Source organism: Onychomys torridus, chromosome 7 (genome assembly GCF_903995425.1).
Source record: "Onychomys torridus chromosome 7, mOncTor1.1, whole genome shotgun sequence".
In the NCBI taxonomy this organism is placed as follows: domain Eukaryota; kingdom Metazoa; phylum Chordata; class Mammalia; order Rodentia; family Cricetidae; genus Onychomys; species Onychomys torridus.
In genome coordinates this window covers 100644144-100667472 of record NC_050449.1, presented here as the reverse complement: position 1 = coordinate 100667472, position 23329 = coordinate 100644144, and the positions used below count along the sequence as shown (strand labels likewise).

The window sequence follows — 23329 nt, the reverse complement described above, 5'->3', positions numbered from 1 at the left end:
GCTGTTGCTAGGAGCAAGCTAGGGAGGCCAGAGGAGCAAAGCTCTGAAGCATAGGGCGGGGCAGGCAGCGGGGGAAGGGGCTGGCTTGGAGAGGGATTTGTCTGTCCTCCGTGTGTAGTAGAGCGTGATGGGCTGTGTGTGTGCCCATATTCATGATGTGTTCTGTGGATCTGTCGCGTTGGAGGTAGGTCCTACAGGTGGATGTATAGAGCATATCTCTGCCCATAGGTAGCATGGTGTGTTTTCATCCTATTTTACGAATACATGCCTGGGGCGGGCCCGCTTGAGCTTTGGCCTCAGGCACAACGATCTCTGAGGGAACCGCTTCCCTCTACAGGAAAGACATTCAGATGACTGGACCAGACAGAGAGAGCAGGCTTTGGTCTGGGCCCATACAGAACACCTTATTGCATAATGTTTGGAAAACGCTTCAAATATCCAATCAAAGTTGGGGGTCACAGACTCCTTGAAAAAGCAGATCAGAAAGATTTGAAACATCTCCACTTCCACCTCTGCTCAGCCATAGGGTTGCAGCCACTACCCAGAAAAGACCCGGGATTGAGGAAACCTCTAGAGGCTGACAAAGAATGAAAGGGACAAATGGTAAGATCATGGCAACGGCTGTTTCCTTAAGTCCAACGGCAACGCTCTCTTCCTTCTAGCTGTCCTGTTACAGGCCAGTTTGACTGGTCCCTGGCTGAAGCCCCGGATTACTGCCTGCAGACTTTTTCCAGCTCCTTAGGCAAAAGGACTAAGGTTTAGATGAGAGAAGATAGTCCAAAGGTGTAAAGACAGCAATCAACTGTCTTTGCTTTTTTGGCGTGGTGCATCTTAGACAAAAAAACCGCCTTAAAGAAAACCGAGATCCCGAAAGATATCATTTGCCGTCCGCAGGGCCGACTTTAGCAGATTCCCCCAAACAAGTTTATGGGTTCACTTCTAGCAAGTGAAGACACACCTCCTCCATCTCACTCTTTTAATTCACAAAAGCTCCGAGTCCTGGTTTCTTTTCCGCCTGTAGAGAGGGCAGCCAGTCGCGACCCTTGGGCTACCAGATCAACGGGTCTTGAAACAGAGCCCTCGGCTCTCAGCACCCAATCGGAGCCGAGCTCCGCCTTGCAGCCCGCCCAGAGGCCTGAGCCTGCGTGAGCTCTACCCTTAAAGCCTTCCCTGGTTGCCGCCCGCTTTCAGCCTGCGCCCAGGCTTGGACTGCGCCTAACTTCTCCCTTTGCTCCGCCCTCCGGCCAATCACCATCCCCAAATTTCCTTTGGCCCCACCTTCAGGCCCGCCCCGGCCCAGTCTCGGGCTTGGTTCGCCCGGGCCCCACCCCTGGCCCGCCCCGCCGTCGGTGCGCGGCGGCCGGGAAGGCGCCTCCCGCAGTCGCTCGGAACTGCGGACCCGAGAGCTTCCCGCAGAGGGCCGTCGGTGGGAGCGGAGTGGGTCGGGCGGGGCCGAGCCGGGCCGTGGGCCGTGTGGGGGCCAGGCCGGGCCGGCGGACGGCAGGATGGGCTGCACCGTGAGCGCCGAGGACAAGGCGGCAGCCGAGCGCTCCAAGATGATTGACAAGAACCTGAGGGAGGACGGCGAGAAGGCGGCGCGGGAGGTGAAGTTGCTGCTGTTAGGTGAGGTAGCGCCCCGCTCTGGGACCCCGGACTCTCAGCGCTCATCCCCAGACTAGGACCCGCAACTACGCGGCGTGGGTACTATCTACACCTGCGCTTGAAACCCCTAGCACCCCCCCCTTTAAGATCGGAAACTCTGGACTGGTCTAGACTTTTAATCCCCGTCCAGACTCTAGTTCAGACCCTCAACTCCTCATCCCAGATCCCCAGACCCCCAAACCCGGACACCAAGCCCTGCTTTTGCTCCTTACGATCCAGTCTCGGGGAACGCAGCCCCTGCACTACATTTGCATTTCCTTAGGCTTTACTGAAACCCTCAGAACCCTGCTGGTTCCCACCTTCCAGTCCACCTGTTCTGCTTCTGTTGGCACGAGCGAGCATGCCTTGGGACCCTTGTCATGCCCCAACCCACTCGCTCTCTTCCCTAGCCTTACACCGAGTAAGTCCTTAGCCTCTGCCTGTGCACCCTGACCCCTCAAGACGCGCCCAAGGGGAAACTGACTGTTAAGTCCCCTCTAGCCCGAGCCCCTGTAGCGCCTCTGCCAGGTCACCAGGTCTCTCTCTGCAGGCATCAACCCCCGAGTCATCTGCCCCTCTGAAGTCTCCTCTCACACCCTGGCATTCCCTGGATTGGGCCCCTCCTGGACCAGGTGGGCCTTGATGGGAGGGGGAACCAGGGCTAGAGTGGGTCTAGGCTGAGGTGGGCAGACACCCCCTCCCCACCCGCAAGAGGCTGGACTGAGTCACGTTGGGGAAGAGGGACCAGGCCTCAAGCATCGGTGGGAAGTTCCATTCCCTGGGAATGTGTCTCCTAGTTTCCAAGGCTCGCCTGGGCCGGGGCCAGGGGCGTCTGGGCAGTAGGAGGGAACACGGAGGAGTTAGGGTTGTTGCCACTTCCAAGGCCAAGGAAGATGGTGGCTGCTGGCATTGGGCGGGGGGGAAGTGGAAGTTGTGAAGACAAACGACATCTTGCTGCCCCTGTGTGTGTGTGTCTGAAGAGATCTGCTGGCGGGTGCTGGGGCTCTCTCACGCATACCCAGGGCCGAAAGGCCTGGCCCGGGGCCTAGGATACCGAGCGGACCTGTTGGCTCGCCGAGGACTCCTGTGATCGGGAGTGGTGGGCAAGCTGCAAGGGGGGGGTCAGCCACCGGTAGCCCCGTGCGCTCCGAAGCATCCAAGCTGGGCTTTGGTAAGGGCGGTGAGCCTGGTGGCTGTGTCCAGTCTGTCCCCGGGAGGCAGAGCGAGTGGTTCCCTGTGGCGGCCTCCCTTGGAAAGATGGGGTCGTGCGGATTGCGGGGACCAAGGCCGCCGCCGCGCAGCAGCGATCGGCCGGGGAGTCTGTGGGGGGGTGTGGCCCCTCAGTCCCAGGGCCGCCCCGGGGCCTGCAGGCTATGGGAAGCCTGGCATTCTTGGCCAGGCCTGTGGCCGAGAAACAACATGTATGTCTTTATGGGTCCATCTGTTGACTGTCCCTGCGGACCCGGCCTGGGGGCACAGCCCCGGAGGTTTCAAAATGGCATCCGCTCCACGGCTGCCGCGGGGAAGAAGAGAAGGGGCGGGAAGGGGCGGCGGCCCGGCCTCCTGGGCTGCTTTGCGTTGGGCGCTTGCCTCTTCCTGTCTCTGCTGCGAGTGCGGCGAGCAGTGAGTGGGTGTCGACGCGGCGGCGGCGGCGGCGGCATGTCCGCTGCTGCTGGGCCTACGGAGGGCACTTCCGGGACCGCCACCCCCCGGTGCCCAGCCTGGAGCCCCTTCCCAGCCCCTCCCAGGTTTATTGCAGTTGTTGTGGTAGCTAAGGAGATGTGGGGCCTGGACCAGAGGAAAAAGGGGGTTGGTTGCACAGGACTCCCGGCCTGTAACACAAGGCTTGCTCTAGCCTTGACGGGCTTCCTTGCCTCCTTAGAGCCCAGCTCAGCTTTCAGGACAGGCGAGGTGGGAGCCGGTATCCCTTCCTACACTAGACTGGCAATAGCCAGTGGGACAGGATCTGGCTTAGCACTTGATCGTGGGAACAAGCCATCCCAGGATCCTGTCACTCCGGCCCTGCCGTCCTCCGAAATGGAATCCCTGACTTGTGTCAGAGGAGGCGAAGACCCTGCAAAGGGTGTGCAGCCAAGGGCTGAGGGCTCTGCCTGAAATGGACAACCTGGTCTGCATGCCCACTGTCACTGCTACCTGAGAAGGGGTCCTGGCTTTTGTTATTCCCTTCCTGATGAAGGAATAAGGTGATCCCAGCTGTAGCAGGTTCAGAATTCCAGGCACCAGTGCTTCGTAGCTAGAGACTCTGTCCAGGCAACGGGGACTTAGGCTGGGCAAGTGCCAGTCTTCCCTCCCAGCCAGAACCTCGCCTGCTGCCCCACCCGCACACTGTCTCCCTCCATACCCTGTATCCCTGCCAGCAGGCGGGCAGTCACTGTCACCAGGGCAGAGGCAGATGTGGTACACACTAGCAAGATAGTTTCCCCTGGCAGCTTAGTGGGACAAGTCGAGAAATTGATACCAGTCTTACTGCAGGGGAACCTCCCACCCCCCACCCCCCTAGTTCAATCTGACTGACTAGCTAGGTCCAGGTGGACTTTGGTGCTCTGGTGACAGCCTGAGCTGGACACACCAGGAGAAACAATGTCCACTGTGGGCTCCACAGAGGCTCAGAGTATAGATACTGCGCTCTGTCTCACCACAGGACTTTGTAACTTTCCTACTCGATTGCTCTTTAATAATTCCATTCATAGATCTCCCAGAATCCTCCCTGGAGTCCCACCAAGGCTGATGCACCATCTCTGCTCCTTGGGTTCCCACTTTTCCCACTAGAACATGCTTGGCCCTTGAGGCAGTAAGGCAGGGTTGTGTCCTTTCCTTTGCGTGTTGAGTGAAGGATGTATGTAGTGAACTTGATTTGGGGGATGGATAGGTAGAGGTCACGAGTCACAACTTGGCGCACTGTGAGCAGGTAACAAGTGCTCACTGGGAGACCCAGTGACCAAGAGTGGTGGGATGCAGGTGCTTCAGAGATCGTCTGCCCCATATCCATTGCAGATCTGCTGCCCACCCCGCAGCCTGTCTTGGGGCACAACACACAGTAGGGACCTTATGTGAGAGAGAGACTCTACCGTCACCTGTGTTGGGACAGCTGCAGCGATACAGCCAGGGACAGTTGAGTAGCTCCAGCGCTGCCTGAGAGAATGGGCTCAGCCTTGAGCAGTGCTGCAGGAGTCCCAGGCTTGGTACTGCTCAAAGCCAGGCTTCAGTAGGTTTGCAAAAGGAAAAGGAAGGGAGTTTTGTGGCCTGCGGCCTGTCGGTGTGTCTAGCAAAAGGCAGGCATACTGTATTGGTCCATATAAGTGTGTGTGTGACCATGAAGCTCTTGAACACACTCTGGAACGGGCCACAGCCCTTGGGGGTGAGTGACATTGTACGAGCATGAGAGAATGAAAATATAATCCTGGGGCTGCCATCTAGGAGGTAGATGGGAGGGCTGGCCTAGGATCCTGATTAGCTAGGCAATGGGACCATTCTAGTGGGGGCTGTGAAGGGAGGCCTTCTGGAGCAGTCCTTAGGTAGCTTGGAAAATGAACACCATTTACCCATGAGATGGCTCACCATTGGCCAATGCCAGGCACCAGGGCAGAGAAAACCAATTCAACAAAGGCACAGAGATAGGAGATGTGGCCTAAATTCCCCAGACTCTGGTGGATGGTTCCTGGCCTGAGGCTGGGGGTCCTGTGGATATAAGTTAGAATCCTGGGGCTGGAGAGATGGCTCCGGGGTTAAAAGTACTGGCTGCTCTTCCAGAGAGCCCGAGTTCAATTCCCAGCACCCACATGGCAGCTCACTGTCTATAACTCCAATTCCAGGTGATCCAACACCCTCACACAGATATACATGCAAGGAAAATATCAATGCACGTAAAATAAAATTTAAAAAGTTAGAATCCTGGCTCCACCTTCTGCACTGCTTGAGGTGAAGAAGGCCTTCCAAGAGAGCTGCCCAACTCAGGCTGTGAGCCTAGTGCACCAGAGCCTGGAGGTTAAAAAACAACAGATGAGGGATCCTCGGCTATCTCTGGACTGGGTACAGTATGGGGACCCTGGGGAACTCCCTTCCTGCCCCCAGGAGGTTCACAGCAAGTGGGAGGCCAGGGTTTGCAAAGAATTGTTGTCGATGAAGTGACTGACTGTTCCAGGGACTTAAAGCCCTAATCTCTGAGGGCCTAGCCTTGGGGGTGTGGTACAGCTCTTCGAGCCAGGTGGGCTGGCACACAGGCAGCCCCCTCCCCTAACCCACTTCTCCCCTGCTGGAGCTCATTAGCACTTGAATGGGGGGCTGGTCTGCTGGGGCCTCAAAGTCTCTTCCCACCCCTCCCCCAGGCGGGGCAAGGCTTTGTCTGCCCAGGCGAGCCTGGATGGGCTCCCACGCTAGGGAGGGAGTGGGGGGTCCAAGCCATTTCTAACCTCATCTGTCTGCATCTTGCCTAGCCCTGCCCTGCCCATCCCTCCAGTACTGGTACAGCCAACATTACCCTGCTCAATACCCTGGGCAGAAAGAGGAATCAGCAGAGACTAGATATTTTAAAGGATATTCCTGAACTGGTGAATCTGGACAGCTCAGCCAGGGGCATCCCTGGTGGTGGTGGTGGTGGTGGTGGTGGTGGTCCTTTGATCATAGTCAAACAGGTGGCCATTACTGGGAATAAGCTGCTGCTGTGGCCGGAGGTCCAGTGCAACCAGCTGAGGGCACACAGGCTTCTACACAAGAAGCTTGCTCAGGCGGCATCGAGCCACCCACTATGGTCAAGTCAGAGCCTAAGCTGTCAGATCTGGAGTGGGCACAGTCAGGGCTCATTTGGGTCTATGAAGCTTGTAGGGTTGGCTGATCTGAGAAGTAAGGTGAACATTGATTTGTCCACCAAGTGACGGTAGGGGTGGGGCCGCAGCTGTGGTGATCAATCCAGATGATGTCTCCAGGCCTCCTTAGCACTGGTGGACGGGGCTGGTGCTTGGACCACAGGAAAGCACTGTGGCCCTGTATATTCTTCCCTCGGTCTGCACCCTTCACTGCATCCCTCTCCAATTGTTTCTAAAAGTCACTGGTTCACTTGGCGGCTGGAGGATGGTGGAAACAACTTTGTTTACCCAGGAAGCTTTTAGCCACTGAGGGACTAGGGCACCCCACCCCTACCACCAGCTGAGGATGAGAGGTGTGACCTGGAGCCTGAATGCTACCGCCTCCACTCACCCTGGTGCTGTGAGGGAAGCAGAAGTTGGCTCCATGGGTTCAAACTGGGGTTTCACTGAGAAGAGAGTCGGCAGGTTGTTGCAGGCCACGGCTCTTGGATCGTGTCTAAGGTTGTTCTGCGGGGTACCCTGGGATGAGCAAAGGATTGCACCCTTTAGTGTTGCCCCTGGTACCTGGAGCAATCAGGAAGCCCCTGCCTCAGCCACAGGTGCAGGCAGGGTGGGGCCTCCCGTCCAGCCACACCCTGTCTTTTGCCTAAAGCTCTTGTTCTTACTAAACCCAGCCCCACCCTCACCCTGATGGTGCTTCTTGGGTCTGAAGCCTCTCTTGGTGGTTTGGGAACCATAATCTTCCAGGACTGAGTTATGACTGCTGGGCTGCCCTTCAGGGTAGGCCTTTGGAATTTGCATACTTGGCTCTGAGAGGGTGCCAGGCCAGTTTGAGTCCAAGTGGGGTCGTCAAAGGCTTGGTGGGGAGAAGGTGTCTTTGAGCCTTGGGGGATGCTGCCCCCACCCCAACTGCTTCAGAGGACTGAGGATGTTGATGGCAGTACCTGCTGTGCCTAGCAGGAGTGGGGACAAGAAGTCATGTAGCTGGGCCTCTCAGGGAAATGGTGTCCCCATCAGAGAAAAAGGAGGAAGCAGCTGGGGGGGAGGAGCCCAAAAGAGGAAGAGGCCAGAGAGCTGCTTGGTGCTAGTGCAGAAGTGTGGGTCCTGAGTCACCTAGGACTTTGCCAGCCAGAAGGCCTAGAAGTTCACACCTGCCCAGGCTCACCTGTGAGTTCCTGCGGGCCTCCCACACCCAGTCACTAGGTTAGGCCCTTGGCGGCCTTATCCTGTCCTAGCAAGTGCTGGGGCCTAGACGCCAGCGGCCCTGCTCCCCAGAAGGATTCTAGGCCCCTCCTTTAGCCACAGGAAGTGGTGGCTGGAGAGGGACACCAGGGGGAGGTCCAGCAGGAAGGCCAGAAGCCGCTCTTAGATTCCCGAGCGGCCTTGCCCTCCGAGCAGGAAGGCCAGCCACAGGCAGAGATGAATGCCTGGAAGCGGAGCGGCCCCATATTAGCTCACTCCGGGTTTCCCCTGCTTCGGCCCAGACTAAGGTCCCCCATCACTACTTGCTGAACCTGGGTACCCTTCATTCATCATGCCTCAGTTTCCCTTCTGCTCCTAACAGCAGCTGCCTCTGATCAAACCTTGGTTATTATTTGATGCTAGACCCTGCGAGGTCTCTTTAATCTTGTGAGGCCGGGATAGGTATTACACCGGTATCTTTCTCGCAGGTGGAGAAACTGAGGACATACAAGCAGAGATGCTAGGGTATGACCCAAGCAGTTGTTGTGCACCTGCCCAGCCACCGTAGCCCTTGGTGTCTGTGACACACACACACACACACACACATACACACACACACACACACACACATACGGGTTGGTGTTAAGGTGACAAGCCGAAGCGGCTGCTCCTCTTAGAGGTGCACATATGTCTGTGGGTACTTGGGGATCCCGCCTCAAGGAGTCTTAAGCCCTCTTTTGTTTTGCCCTGAAAGGTGAGACCTATGATTCTTTGAGCTTTTCTGCTGTCCAAACAGAAATCTGTCTGCGGCCATGGCTTCACCTCCACGTGGCTCCTGTCTTGCTGCCTTTGCTCTTGGCCCGTGTTCCTTATAATACTCACGTCATTCTTAGTAAGCTTAGCACTGTGCCTCTTCCCTAACCTGCAGTCGGAGGGAAAAGGACTGGACTAGAGGAACGCTGGCAGGTACGAGGTTGATGCTGGTGGCCTAGCGTGGGACTTGGCCAGACAGGTGGACCGGCACAATGTTCCTACAAGGCTTCTGTCGTGCATATTAACTCAGCGGTGGCTTCAGTGTGTCTGGCGCTGTGTGGTGACTGGACGTGGCTGCTGTGTGGGCTGGTGGCATTGGCTACAGGTGCTCTTGCTTCTCTTGACCTCCAGGTCTCAGGTCTGTGGCTAGGTGGGGGTTTCCCTCCCCGTGGGGTTTCCAAGGGGTTCTGCTGTCAGACAGGCCCTCTTGGCTAGGGCTTGTGGGAGGCTGCTCCCACCTTTTAAAGGGTTCCTATGAGGAGGAGAGAAGAATTAGAAATTAGGCAGAATGATAGGCCTAGCTGAGAAGAAAGACGGAAACACAGGATAGCTTCTGGAGGACCTGGGTCAGTACCCAGTGGCTCAGAACTTTATTCAAAAGGGCTTTTTATAACTATGCCATGGGGTGAGGCAAAAGGCCTCCCCCTTGCTGGATACAGCCAATTGTAGGCCCTTCCAAACAGCTGGTACCCAGGCCCGTGGTCCAATCAACCTCTGATGCAGCCCTGCTGGGTAAAGCAAGCTCTGATTCTCTGCCCCTGAGTAATTTGGGCCTCCACAGGGGCTGTGCTAGAAAGACCATGCTTGGATTATGTTCCTCCCATCACCGAGGCCTGGGGACAAAGGGACCCAATCCCCACATTCCTCATTGTACGATCTCAGGCTGTACTCAGTACAGCGACTTGTGCACACATGGACCACTGCTGGCTCTTGAGTACAGCGACTTGTGCACACATGGACCGCTGCTGGCTCGAGTTGGGCCCTAAGACAGTTTGGAATGACTAAGACCATATAGGAAAGCTGCTCAGGGTAGGCCTTGGGCTTGCCACATTCCCATGAGGGGTACATTTCACAGATCGGTACACTGAGGCCCTGGTGGCAGGCCTCTCACCTAGGGCCGGCCACAGTAATTCAGAAGAAGCAGCCATTGTTCGGGCACACGAAGACCAGCTAAAGGAGTCCTTTAAAAAGCTAGGAAAAGAGCTGTACCAATGATCTGGGGCTGGTTCAGTGCCTCCAGGCTCTTACAGGTGGTAAGACTTAGAGCCTGAGGCCCCATAGGGGTGACTGACTTGTTGGCATCTGGTGGAAGGCTGGTCCACAGACTCGGGTGGAGGTGTTGCTGGATCCTTCCAAAACCCCACCTCCTTGTCATCTCCCTGTCCCGCTCCCCCCCCCCCCCCAGTGTGAGACCGTGCAGAGCCTCGGAGGGCTCAAGGGGGTCAAAGGCGCGCACCTGGAGGAAGGAAGAGAGGCCTGGGGTTTGGAGCCTTTGTCTGGCTGCGCCCTCCCCCTCCTGTCTTCCCTCCCGTTCGCATTGTTCCCGTGTATCCAGACGCTGAGGCTGGCTGGGGGCTTCCCAGGGAGGGGGTTGGAGCTGAGGGTCTTGGCACCTCCCCCAGCCACCCTTAGCAGGGGAGGCTGCTTCGCTGAAACAAAACATTCCCGGCGCTGCCCAGCCCCCACCTCCTCTGCTTTGTCTCTGGCCGCTGGGCTCCCCCTGGTGGCAGCTGAGCCCGAGACCCTTGGGCTGCGGGGCAGGGAGGTGAGAGGATCGAGAACCGCCGAGGCGGCGCAGCACTCAAGATGCCCACCTCTCCAGTAGCCGGGCTACCTTTAGGGTGACCGTCCCAGGGCCCAGACCCCTCTCCGCCGTGACCCACTGGGATTGTGGCAGAATGGGTGTGCCTGAGCTGTGGCTTTGAGCTGGGCTGCTGCCCAAGCCTACCCTGTGGTCCCCGCTACTTAGGAGAAGTTCTGCCCTCCGGCTGCCACGTCAGCTGCTATTCTCCTTAGCCCATGAATTCCAGGGGAGCCCACCAGCTCAGGCGCTGTCTCCCGGGAGGTCTTTTTCCAGCTTTCTGAGTGTGTGGAGTCAGTGGACAGAGTCAGCTAGCAGGCTTCTGGACAAGAAGGCGGCACTGTGTAAAAGTCCCTGGTGTGTGGGAGAGCTGCCCGCCCGCAGCAGGAGTGAGTTCTCATTCCTGCCCTAGGCTGCCTCAGCAGGCGCCCTCTCTGCTCGGAATTAGCCTGGTGACCCCTGCGCTTTTTCTCAGTCTTCAGAAGCTCTCTTCAATGAGATAACTCCACTCTGTGCCTGTGTTACTGTGGACAGAGCCGCCGTCATTGTGCGCTGTAGGAAGTGATGTTTGGGGAAAATAGGGACAGCTGACCTCCTTCCTTCTGGTAAGGATCTGACTGTGTAGCCAAGGCTTACTTTGAACTCAGCATCCCGTGCCTCACTCCTTCTGGGTGCTGGGGTTACAGACATGTATCACCATGCCTGGACACTAGTAACAGCTTTTTATGTAATATTTTTTTATGGGCTTGAGAGGTGGCTCAGCAGTGAAGAGCAAAGCCTGCTCTTTCCAGAGGACCTGGGTTCGATTCCCAGCGCGCGCACTTACACACACACACACACACACACACACACACACACATACACACACACGGATGGCAGCTCACAACTGTCTGTAACTCCAGTTTCAAAGGATCTGACACCTTCACACAAACTTAATATTTAAATATATATTATATATATTATACATACATATATAATATACATGTATATTATGCAAATATGTATTTAAATATATGTTGATAATATATAATATATTTATTATCACCGGGTGTGGTGGTGCATATTGTTCCTAGCACTCTGGAGCCAGAGGCAGGTGGATCTCTGTGAGTTCAAGGCCAGTCTCGTCTACAAAGTGAGTTCCAGAACATCCAGGTCTGTTACACAGAGGAATTCTGTCTCAAAAAACTTGTATATATATATATATATATATTTACTTATTAAATTTTCCAAGAATTAAAAAAAAACATACTTTTTAATTTTTGGAGAATTTCATATAATGTATTTTTTAATCATTTATTTTTTTAAGTGTATGTGTGTTTGCCTGTCTGTATATCTGTGCACTACGTGCTTGCCTGGTACCTGTGTAGGCTCTCAGAAGAGGCCATCGCATCACATCTAGAATTGTGGTTACAGAGCTGCCATGTGGGTGCTGCCATGTGGGTGCTGCCATGTGGGTGCTGGGAGTCAAACCAGGGTCAGAGGAAAAGTAACCAGTGCTCTCAACCGCTAAGCCGTCTCTCCAGCCCAGGAGTAACTTATCTGCACGCTAACCTCGGGTGAGGTGTCGAGAGTGGCCTTGTGTTCGGTTCTTCCCCTCTCCTGTTAGAAGATAATGCATGGCCCGGCGTGGTGGTGCACACCTTTAGTCCCAGCACTTGGGAGGCAGAGGAGTGGGGAGAAACGGGGTGGGGGGTGGGGGGGTGGAGAAGATGCACGGCTCCATTTCACAGATGAGGTACCAAAGACCTGAAAGGGTTGAAACTGATGGCGATCTCAGAAAGGGTCAGAGTGGGCAGCAGTGCTGCTGTAGGTCTAGATTCAGGGCCCCCCACCCCACCCCAGCCCCCCGCTCCTGGGGTGGGAGAAGATCCAAAGGTAAAAGGAAGGTAGACCAGCTAGCTGCTTGAAGACACTGAGGACAGCAGGTCCCAGCATCCCAGCAGATCTAAAGCTAATGTAGGAGGGGAGGGTCCAAGATGGACGTGTAGCAGAGTCGTAGGTGCTGGGGCCCAGATGAACATCAAGTGTTTGAATTTGCAGGTCCGTCTGTGGTGAGGCTTTGTGAGTCTCCCAGGCAGATGAAGGGGTACTGTCTTCCTCCAGTCTATTCTCACCACAGGAGCTCAGTGCTCCATGTAGAAGCAGATGTTCTATGCAGAGCAGCCTCTGATTACTGCCCTCCTGCAGTGGGCCCAGCAGCTGGACTCAAGGCAAAAGCTGCCAAGATGTTTTCCTTGGTGGGAAGAGGTGTAGCCTAGTGAGAATGCCAGGCCACCCCAGGGAACCTCTGTGGGTCCCCTCTGGCCTCATCTGGATGAGGATGGAGCACCTGGTGGGGGTGGCAAAGGCCACTGTCTGTTTAGCAGGCTTCCCTTGGGCACTGCTGCATTCATTAATCCAGAGTCTGCTAGGGAAGCTCTCCTGGAAGTAGCATCGGGCTGGCAGGGAAGCTGAGTGAGTACAAGCAGACTCCAGGCAAGGATAGGAGAGCGGGCCATCGAGGCAGTAAGAAGGATGCTGTGTTCCCACAGCTCCCGGAGCACCGAGTCTGTGTCTTCACACACCTTTGACTGGATGACCTGCTTCCAACTCCTTCCCCGCCTCTGTCCTGACGTCTCCCTACTTCCTGCTTGGTTGCCAGTACCACGCCCTTGTCCTGCCTCTCGCTGCTTCCTGCCTGAGTCACAGCTCCTGCAGGTGACAAAGGGACCTCCCTAAGTCCCAAGGATGGAAGCTCCATAACCTTGTTTGATCTACCTGTCAAAGGGGGCTGTGTTTGCAGTGATCCCTGCTAGATATAGAGAATGCCCTAACTCAGAATTTGAGAGGTCTGAAAAGGAGAAACTGAGGCATTAGGGCGGTGTGGAAGCAGGCCTTCAGCTGGTTGAAGTAAGAGTAAGAAGTATATGAACCTGGCTCCTGGCCTGGCTTGCTCAGGTGTGGCCTCTTGGTGTCTGCCAGCTTTGCTAGGGAAATCAAATGCAAAGCAAGTTTACGCCATCATCCCTGGCCCTGAGCAGGGTCATGGGTACCCACAATACCTCTGGGGAGAGCGGTCGAAGGGTTAGATGCCTTCTTCACCCACAGTGGCCAGTAGAGAAGCCAGTGCCTCAAATAGCCAGCAGTTCCAAAGTCATGAAAGAGGGGACAGTTCACTTAAGACTCCTGTGCCCGGGACATGTGCCGCCATTACCCTTCACACCCATCCTGGGGTCCATTCAGTGATCTATCCCGGGAGTCTGGACAGCATGCTCCATCTGACCCACATTTTCACAACTTTAACCTCTGCTCCAAGATGGGTCCCCTTCCTTCTGCTGTGGAGGAGCGAGTGGGAAGGATGACCAGGTGGTCACTGCGCCCTTCCTTCTCTTGGCAGATATGGAGGCCTGTGGGCCTGGCACTCAGTTGGATGGGTAGTGTGGGCAGGCTTTGCAGGCCTTCTGAAAAGCCATCAGGCTTGCAGAATGTGAAGGAGCCCTGTTTGAAGGACTGACTGACCATAGCTCATACCCACAGTATGTCACACCTGGTACCCCCAGTGCCCAGGGCTAAAAGCCAGAGAGAACACTATCCCAGGGCCTGAAGGCTTGTGCCATAATAGTTCCCACGCCACCCGGGCAAGCAGGCTTGGGACAGTGGGATACTCGGTGATTATAGGCACCTGGCAACATCTGTAAGAATTCAGACTTTCCCCTCGGAGAGGCTGCTGGATTGGGGGTGTGCCCAGACCCCCTCTTGTGAGGGCCATAGCTATGCCTCAGTTTCCCTAGTGAGACGTGGGTACAGGAAACAGACTTGATGAGGCTTGATGAGGCCCGACAACCTAACCTGCTACTACTTGTTTGGCCCCTGCTGCTTGCTGACCACCTAATGCTGGGCCTGAGCGAACACAGTTCACAGTCACCTTTAACTCCAGCTCTAAGGGGTTTGTCGCCCGCTCGGCCTCTGTGGGTACCTGCATGCATGTGCACACACCCATCCCGACGCACAAATATATACACATAGCTAAAAACATAAAAATAGAATGCTTCAAAGTAAAAAAACAACTGGGCAATGGGGCTGGTGAGATGGCTCAGCCAGGGAAGGTGCTTGCCACCAAGCTGGACAACTGGAGTTTGATCCCTGAGATCCACGTGGTGGGAGGAAAGGACGCACTGCGGCAAGTTGAATGCACACGCACGCACATTTTTTTCAAATGTTGGGGACTGAAGAGATGGCTCAGAGGTTAAGAGTATTTGTTCTTCTAGAGGCCCCAAATTTGGTTCCCAGCACCCATGTTGGGTTGCTCATAACCACTTTTAGCTCTAGCTTTAGAGGATCTGGAAGCCTCTGTGGGTACCTACACTGACATCCACATATTCATACACATAATTTAAAATAAAATAATTAGAGGCTGGAGTAGTGACTCAGCAGTTAAGAGCGCTTGCTGCTCTTCCTGGGGATCCAGGTTCAGTCCCAGTGCCCACAAGGTAGCCCACAACCATCACTGTAGTTCCAAGAAATCCAGCAGCTTTCCTGGTCCGTTTCTTCAGGCACCAGGCACACAAGTGACGTAGACATACATACAAGCAAAACAGCCATACACATAAACGAAGAGATCTATTCAAAATTTTGTGTGTATGAGTGTTTGCCCGTATGTCTGTATGCACCATGTGTGTGGGTGCCCACAGAGGCCAGAAGAAGGCATCAGAGTCCTTGGAACCATGTCACAGACAGTTGTGAGCCACCATGTGGGTGCTGAGAACCAAACCCAGGTCTTCTAGAAGAGCAGTGAGTGTTCTTAACCGCTGAGTTATCTTTCACCCAAAATAAAATCTTTTAAAAACTGTAACAAAGAACTGGGAAGAGCTAGCACTTGGGAGGGAGAGGTAGGAATATTTGTGAGTTTGAAGCCAGCCTGGTCTACATACAGTGTTCTAGGCCATCCAAGGCTACATAGTGAAACCCTGTCTTATTTTGGGGGGAGGGGGACCAGACAACAGATTGACCGTGTTGATACACAATTGTAATTCCAGGTAGGAAGATCAGAAATTTGAGGTCATCTCTAGCTTCATAGTAAGCCTGAAGCCAACCTGGTCTACATGAAACCTTGTCTCAAAAAACAAAACAAAGCCGGGTGTTGGTGGCACACGCCTTTAATCCCAGCACTCGGGGAGGCAGAGGCAGGCGGGTCTCTGTGAGTTCGAGGCCAGCCTGGTCTACAGAGCGAGTTCCAGGAAAGGCGCAAAGCTACTCAGAGAAACCCTGTCTCAAAAAAACAAAACAAAAACAAAAACAAAAAAAGCAAACAAACAAACAAAAAACCAATAGGTATAAAACATCCCCTGGCACACAGTGGGTGCTCATCCCAACTCTGCCATCATTATTACTGATGATGTTATCGTTAGTGTGTTAGCCCTGTTATAAGTTGACTGTCCCTAAAGGATCCTAGTAGAAAGGACAGAGTTCCCAAGCTTGACCTATCCATAGACCTTGCCGCCAACCCTGTGGACTGCTTGGAGATAGACCTGGGCTACTGTGAACGGAACATGGGGCAGGCTTGCTTACCCAGTCAAGAGAGTGGTGAAAGCAGAGGCCTGAGGGAATCAAGAGGCAGGCAGTGCCTGGCAGGACACATGAAGCTGGGGAAGGGGCAGGAGCAGAGTGAACCTGGGCAGAGGCTGGGAAGGAAGAGGGGGCCTCATCTTGGCATTGTGGTGCCATCTGGAATGCTGTTTGCATGGTCCTCCACCAAGAATGTAACCTTTGGACTTCAATGTCCTCTGTAAAATGAGACCAGAAGAGATCTTGTTTAATGGAATTACTGTGGCGGTAAACATGGGAGAGACTAACAAACCTCAGACCAGTCCCGGAGAAATGAGGACAGAGGACAGAGAAGCTTGAGTCAGAACGTGTGTGTGTGTGTGTGTGTGTGTGTGTGTGTGTGTGTGTGTGAGAGAGAGAGAGAGAGAGAGAGAGAGAGAGAGAGCGCTATTTTCCATCTGTTTAGGACAGAGCTGGTCCAGAAAGCAGAGGGCTGGGCCTTGGGCCATATCCAGAGGACAGGAATGTGACTTTTTGGCCCTTGTAGGTTGCTTAGCAGCTCAATCTCAGGGTTTGGGGAGAGGAGGGGTTCCTGCCCTTTCTGCAATATGCAGGGTACCTTCCAGCCAGCTCTGCCCCAAGTGCACAGGGTAGCAAGCCTGTATATGTGAGAACAGAGCCTGCAGACTTAAGACTTTAGCCAAATCCCTGAACTCATGCAGGGCAGGGGTGATGAGTCCTCACAGGCAGTGGAGCTTAGGGAAGCAGAGGCCTGCAGGAGCCCACCACAGGGCAGATAGTATAGGTTTTCTTAGCCAACTCTGGCCCCTGCTGGCTACACCTGTGTCTCACTGTGCCACCGATGTGTAGAAGGTAAGAAGTATCTTCAGGGCTAGTGGCAGCTAGGCTATCTGTCTGCTTACAGAACCCACTGGGCCTACTGCTGACATCTGTATCCTCTATTCCAGGTGCGGGGGAATCAGGGAAGAGTACCATCGTCAAGCAGATGAAGTAAGTGGTGTGCGATAGTCCCCAGACATTGACCATCATCTTCCTCTGATCCTGTGCTGTCTCCCTGCATGGTGTCCACTTGTCTCAGAGTGCCTCATAGCTACTTATATCAATTTGGCTTCCTGAGCCAGGGGTCATTCCCCATCTTTAGAGCAGATCCCTGCAGTCCCCAGTAGTCCCTGGAAGCCATGTGATTTCTTGTGGTTTGTGGACAGTAACTCTTGACCTCTGCTGATCAGGATCATCCACGAAGATGGCTATTCAGAGGAAGAATGTCGGCAGTATCGTGCAGTTGTCTACAGCAACACCATTCAGTCTATCATGGCCATTGTCAAGGCCATGGGCAACCTGCAGATTGACTTTGCCGACCCCCAGCGTGCGGTATGTGTACACCCCCACTCCCTCCCCTCTACCTGTCTCCCAGGTCCTGGGGGACCTGAGGGTGCCCCAACCTGGGTTCCATTCTGGAGGAGTTCCTTTACCTGGCTGACTGCCCTGCTCTCCATTCCTGTGCCCAGGACGATGCCAGGCAGCTGTTTGCACTGTCCTGTGCTGCTGAGGAACAAGGTATGCTTCCTGAAGATCTGTCCGGTGTCATTCGGAGGCTCTGGGCTGATCATGGTGTGCAAGCCTGCTTTGGTCGCTCACGGGAATACCAACTCAATGACTCAGCGGCTTAGTAAGTACTGCAATGGACTGGGTATGGTAAGGGGTCCCAGAGCACCAAAGCTGATGATTGTCCACGGAGGCTTTGGTGGGTTGGGTGTGAGCGCTGGGACAGTGTGGTATCTAGAGGGATGATGGCAGCCACAGTGGCTTTCCGACTACTTTAGCTTATCTGTCTTTACACACAATTGTTCTGAAGAACATTTGCTGCTCTGTGCAAAGCGTCAGGGACACAGCGATGAGTGGAAAAAGACAGGTCCTTAAGCAATGACAGCTGAAGGTGTCAGTACCATTGGGAGGAAGCCCAGAGGAGGGGTTACCTCAGCAGAACTGTGAGCCAGACGGGGGAGAGGGAGGACAGGAAGGGGGTTTGAGGCAGGGGCATGGCATGTACAAACTCCAGACTGTCGCTGAGGACACAGGAGTTCAGCCTGCTGCCCAAAGGCTCACAGAGGAAGAAGAGGTGTCTTTGAGATGACACATATATAGAAGCTAATGCCTGGACCTTGCTTTTAACCTTTTCTGGATCCAAGCCAAGCCCAGGACTCAGCTGGGGAATCACAGTGTCCCAGGAATCCCAGAGGCCCAACAGGCTTGGATCCTTTAGGCCAGTACATAGTTATGAATTCCCCTGCAGTGCAGTAGTGTGTCAGGACTGAGGCAGGCTGCTGAGACCTCCTGGTGGGCGGTAGGAGACATCCCTAGGTACTCAACAGGGCTAGACCTCCCAAGGGTAGGCAGGAGAAGATCTGCCTGGCCGGGGTTCCCAAGTCCTGGTCCAGTCACATGAACAGGCCTCCTCTGCCCTCCTTGCATGGCCTAACTGCCCTCGTACCATCCCCCACCCCTAGTAGTTTGGGATCATAGCCAAATCTGTAGAGTCCTCTAGGCTTCAGCTCTGCCCCGCCCTGAAGTCACGGGCTTAGCCACCAGCTGAGCTTGTGGGTTATAGAGGCAGGGAGGGGTGAGCCTGGTAACCTAATGGTTGACAATCAGAACCACTTCAGTGTGCCCCATACTCCAGGAGGGTAGGATGAGGAGCCGTCTCCAGGCCACTGCCCCCTTCCTCTGTTTTTCTGTGTCTTTATTCCCCAGATATCGCTGCATGCCCAGCACTGTTGTGGGAGCTGGGGTCAGTAGTCACCACGGGCTCTGCCCTGCCACAGTGCTTTTTGCCTTGACAGGATCGTTAATGGAGGGGTATGGGAATGGAGCATGGCAGGGGATGGGTACACCAAGCTTCACCACAGTCCAGTAAGACCACAGGACCACAGTACAGCAGAGGGTCCCTAGGGTGAACCCGCCGGTTGAGAAGGGAGGAATTAGTGTGGAGCCCACCTTGAGGCTTCCAAGCTAGGGCCTCCATCCGCGGGGGCTGGAACATGGTATGCAGGTCACAGCAAGCGCGTCATGGTCCCCCGTGGCCCTTCCTGTTATTCTGTTCTATCCCTGCTCTCTGAGATCATTTCCCTTTGGCCTGGTTTGCCTGGCTGCTGGCCCCAGCACCCCTGCCCCAAGAACAAAAGACCAGTAGAGGGCAGCCACTTCAAGGCCCTGACCCAGCCCAAAGGCACAACTAGGCTATTGAGGCAGACAGAGAGCTGGCCCAGGACCCTGCACAAGAGGCATTGATACTAATTAAAGGAGCTTGTGATGAGGGGCCCCAGGGACCTTTGCCAAGCAGGTGTCTGCTCTCACCTCAGCTCCAATTTTATTGGGTGTTAAGCAAGGGACCCATTGGGCCTGGCAGGCCCCAACACGTTTAGTCCCGTATGAATGGACCACACCAGGTTACTCCGCAGGGGGTACCTTAATTACACTGATTAGCGTTTGGAATCTCCCCAGGGACTAATTTGCCCCTCCCACTTTTAGTTCCAACCTTCTGAGTCCTGGCTGCAGGTCTGGCTGTGACCCTGACTGCTAGGGTCACAGAGCCATAACCCCTCTCCCAGTCCCATTCTGTAGGCGGGAAACAAGGGGACTGAGCCCATGTTTGTTCCTTTCATTAAGGACCGTGAAGCAGGCAAGGACTCGTGGCTGAGGCATGGAGGATTGTGGGTTTGAGACTAGACTGGGCTACGTAAACCAGACCTTGCCTGGAGTAGAGGGTGGAGGAGACGGACGGGAGAAGAGAAGAAAATAGTGGGGTTTTGTCTGTCTGAGGGGTCAGGGTGATCCTTTTGGTCTCCCTGACCCTCTACTCCCTCCCTGCAGTTACCTGAATGACTTGGAGCGCATTGCGCAGAGTGACTACATCCCTACACAACAGGATGTGCTGCGGACCCGTGTGAAAACCACAGGCATTGTGGAAACACACTTCACCTTCAAGGACTTACACTTCAAGTGAGTGGGTGTGTGGACAGGGTTAGGGGCAATACTTAGGGCTACCACTGAGGTAACCATTGGGCATAACTCCCCAGTCCCTCTGTGGGTCCTCAGGCCTATATTGGGAAAGCACAAAGTTTCACCATCTAGTTTATCAGTAGCCACTTCCTGCTGATGGCCTCCCCTGCCCCTGTCCCACGTGGCTCCAGCCTGCCTCTGACCAGACTCAAAACCCTGGTTGTGGTGAGTGAATGTGGATGAATCCATCATGGCAGCCGTCCCACTTTGGCCGGGTCTCTGTCCTCAGCCTGCTAGCCTGTGAAATGCAAGGATGCCTCCCCTGGGGCTCTGTTCCTTGGAGCTAAGTTGACCCAATGTCCATAGGATGTTTGACGTGGGTGGCCAGCGATCCGAGCGGAAGAAGTGGATCCACTGCTTTGAGGGCGTCACGGCCATCATCTTCTGTGTTGCCTTGAGCGCCTATGACCTGGTGCTGGCTGAGGATGAGGAGATGAACCGCATGCATGAGAGCATGAAGCTCTTCGACAGCATCTGTAACAACAAGTGGTTCACCGACACCTCCATCATCCTCTTCCTCAACAAGAAGGACCTGTTCGAGGAGAAGATCACACAGAGCCCTCTGACCATCTGCTTCCCAGAGTACACAGGTGGGCTCTCTGAAGGCCATCTCACAGGCGGGGTGTTGGCCAGGAGGCACCTCTGGGCACCTGGTGGCCCGTGGATGCCCCCATCTGGACAGAAGGAAAAACACAGGATATGTGGTACTCAGGAATGTGGACTGTCTACATACAGGAGTCTTCTTTTCTTTTCTTTTTTTTTTTGGTTTTTCGAGACAGGGTTTCTCTGTGTAGTTTTTTGGTGCCTGCCCTGGATCTCGCTCTGTAGCCCAGGCTGGCCTCGAACTCAGAGATCCACCTGGCTCTGCCTCCCTAAGTGCTGGGATTAAAGGCGTGCGCCACCACCGCCTGGTGTGGGCCTCTACTTTTGAGTATGTCCACATGTGAAACATCTCTCATACAGCACATGCACTTACACACGAATGTGCTGTGCAAACATTATATGCTTGTCTGTCGTGTGCACAGATCCTTCCTGTGCATACAGGAAGGAGCCCACCTGCCTTCAACATATAAACGTCTTATTTGTCTTTCTTAGGGGCCAACAAGTATGATGAGGCAGCCAGCTATATCCAGAGCAAGTTCGAGGACCTGAATAAACGCAAAGACACCAAGGAGATATACACGCACTTCACGTGCGCCACGGACACCAAGAACGTGCAGTTTGTGTTTGATGCCGTCACTGACGTCATCATTAAGAACAACCTGAAGGACTGTGGCCTCTTCTGAGGGGCAGCAGGCCTGGCAGGATGGTGAGTCAGGAGGAGGGAAGGCAGGGTGCTGGAAAACAACGTAGTGAGACCCTTGAGTTCAGAGAGGGGATGGGGCTGGGGGCTTATGGGAGGTCCTTTGGGGGTAGTCAGCCTGAAGGAGCAAGAGTGGGCAGTGCAATCGGGGACCAGAGGACAAGAGAGGGAAACACAGAAATGGATACACAGAATACACAGAAATGGAGGCCTAGTCAGTGTTCCTTGGAAGAAATTGCCTCCTCACCAGCTCGTCATATTAGCCTAGTCTAGATGTAGGAGACCTGGCCTTCCCACTGCTCACTGACCAGCTTTACACTTGTTCTTAGCCATCTGTCTCTCAGACCTGAGAAGCCCAGGCCCAGGCCCAGGCCAGCGCTCCTGACCCTAGTGTATATCCAGTGACCGCCAGTGTTACTGATACATACACCCTATAACCCAGCAACAGAAGCTGGTCCCTGGGCACAGCTGTGTCCCTGGTAACAAGTTAGATGGGAGGAAAAGAAGGTCATTGTCTAGAGAGGCAAGAAGAGTCGCATGTAACCCAGGCTGTGTCTGTCTCCACCTCCAGGGCCACCGCCGACTCTGCTCCCTACTGCCCCTGAGGAAGATGAGGACAAGAAGACCATGCTCCCTGCCTGTTCCCCCAGCTGCTTCGCCCATCTTTTCTCTCTGTTCTCAGCTCCCCTGTCCCCTCCCTCGGCTCTAGACTTGGGGGAGGGTTTGCCACAGGCCTCCCTGTTTGAAGCCCACCCTTGTCTGAGGTGCCGAGAGTGGCCATGGTACACCCTTCCTGGGCATCTGTTCTGGTTTTCCGACCGTTGTCTGTTCCGGGGTGAGAGGGGAGCGCATGCAGAGTTTCCCAAGGCCTGTGTCTGGAGGGGTACCCACTTCTCCAGCCTAGACCCCTGGCTTTGTCCAACACCAGCCCTGACCCAAGTCCAAATGTTTACAGGGAGCCTCCTGACTACCCTACCCTCTGCCGCTCGGAGGCCCCAAAGGAAAAAGCACAAGAAGCCTGAGAGACACCACCATTCCTGGAGACGCAGTCCGCCTGCTCATACTCGTAGCTTTAAAAAAAAGAAAAAAAGAAAAAAAAAAAAAAGGAAAAAGAAAAAGGAAAGGAAAAAAAAGGAAAACTGCAAACAAACCTAGAAAACTTTTTAGAGAAACCTATTTAAAGCTGTCAGGTCCTGACCAGCACCTCCCCGCCCCCAGCCCCTTCCAGTGATTCCGTGCCTTGAGTGTGTCTGCGTGTTTACACCCATCCCTCTTCGGGCGGCCCCCTGCCCTGCCCTGCCCTCCATGGAATTGGATTCCAAGGGCTGTTCCAGACAACTGCCAATGTCACTGAGGGCCCTGCCCTGAAGCCCTGGGCCCAGGCTCCATTAACCTAAATGTAGCTCCTTAGCGCTAATCTAGGAACCGCCGCTGCCTGCTGAGGGGCCAAGCCCCTCAGGCCCCTCATGCCCTCGCCCCAGGCCCGGGTCCTTCAGCGTTGAACACTTCCTTGCTTTTTTCACATGTTTTATGGAATTGTTCACATGATTTGAAATAATAAAAGGTAGAAACAAAACACCAAGAACTGCTGGTGGTGGTTTTCTCCCAGGTGTGGATCGGTACAAGAAGAGGGTGGATCACACTTCAGTGACTCACCTGGGATGGGACCCTGGGTGTCCAGCATTCTAGGCGGAGCTCTGAGCTTCAGTGAACCCTCTGGACTGGCCAACCTACGTGTTAGGACCTCTCCACTCCCCAGCCCTGCAGTCCGGGGCAACCTTTAGTCCTGCAGACTCGGGAGCTCTTCTGGAGGGTTCTTGCAAGTTGGGAGTAGCCCAGGGTGTCTAACCAGCCTTTAATGCAAGAGATAATGACTGCCACAGGAGCTCAAAGACAGTTTAAGGGGATGAGGTCACAGATAAGTGGGCCTTGACAAACAAACTCAGAAAAGGCTGGGAGTGGTGGCACATGCTTGTAATTCTAGCACACGGGAGGCTGAGGCAGGAGATTGACCAAGAGTTCCAGACGAGCTTGGGCTATGTATTGAGACTCAAAAAACCAAACCACCTCCAAGGCTCAGGGAACATTGTAAAAGTGGGACAGAGAATGTAAGAATTGCAAGAAGGTGAAATGTAGAACTCTGCCAGGCTGGATGGGGCCTGT

General features: G+C 54.5%; 1 protein-coding gene across 1 annotated transcript; it reads left to right on the top strand.

Moving 5' to 3' along the window:
• The first annotated feature begins 1320 nt into the window (after window positions 1-1320).
• Window positions 1321-22751, top strand: Gnai2 (G protein subunit alpha i2). Its single transcript, XM_036192750.1, has 8 exons — window positions 1321-1623; window positions 16752-16794; window positions 17034-17175; window positions 17313-17473; window positions 19675-19803; window positions 20170-20453; window positions 20959-21172; window positions 21738-22751. The coding sequence occupies exons 1-7, from the start codon at window positions 1506-1508 to the stop codon at window positions 21147-21149; spliced, it is 1068 nt and encodes a 355-aa protein (XP_036048643.1). The 5' UTR covers window positions 1321-1505; the 3' UTR covers window positions 21150-21172; window positions 21738-22751.
• The last annotated feature ends 578 nt before the right edge of the window (window positions 22752-23329 follow it).

Excerpts from the sequence above, each read along its gene's own strand:
- Gnai2 (XM_036192750.1), top strand. The coding sequence starts at position 1,506 with ATGGGCTGCACCGTGAGCGCCGAGGACAAGGCGGCAGCCGAGCGCTCC. Across the intron at positions 17,176-17,312 it reads TTGCCGACCCCCAGCGTGCG|GACGATGCCAGGCAGCTGTT; the intron begins GTATGTGTACAC and ends TCCTGTGCCCAG. Across the intron at positions 17,474-19,674 it reads CTCAATGACTCAGCGGCTTA|TTACCTGAATGACTTGGAGC; the intron begins GTAAGTACTGCA and ends CCCTCCCTGCAG.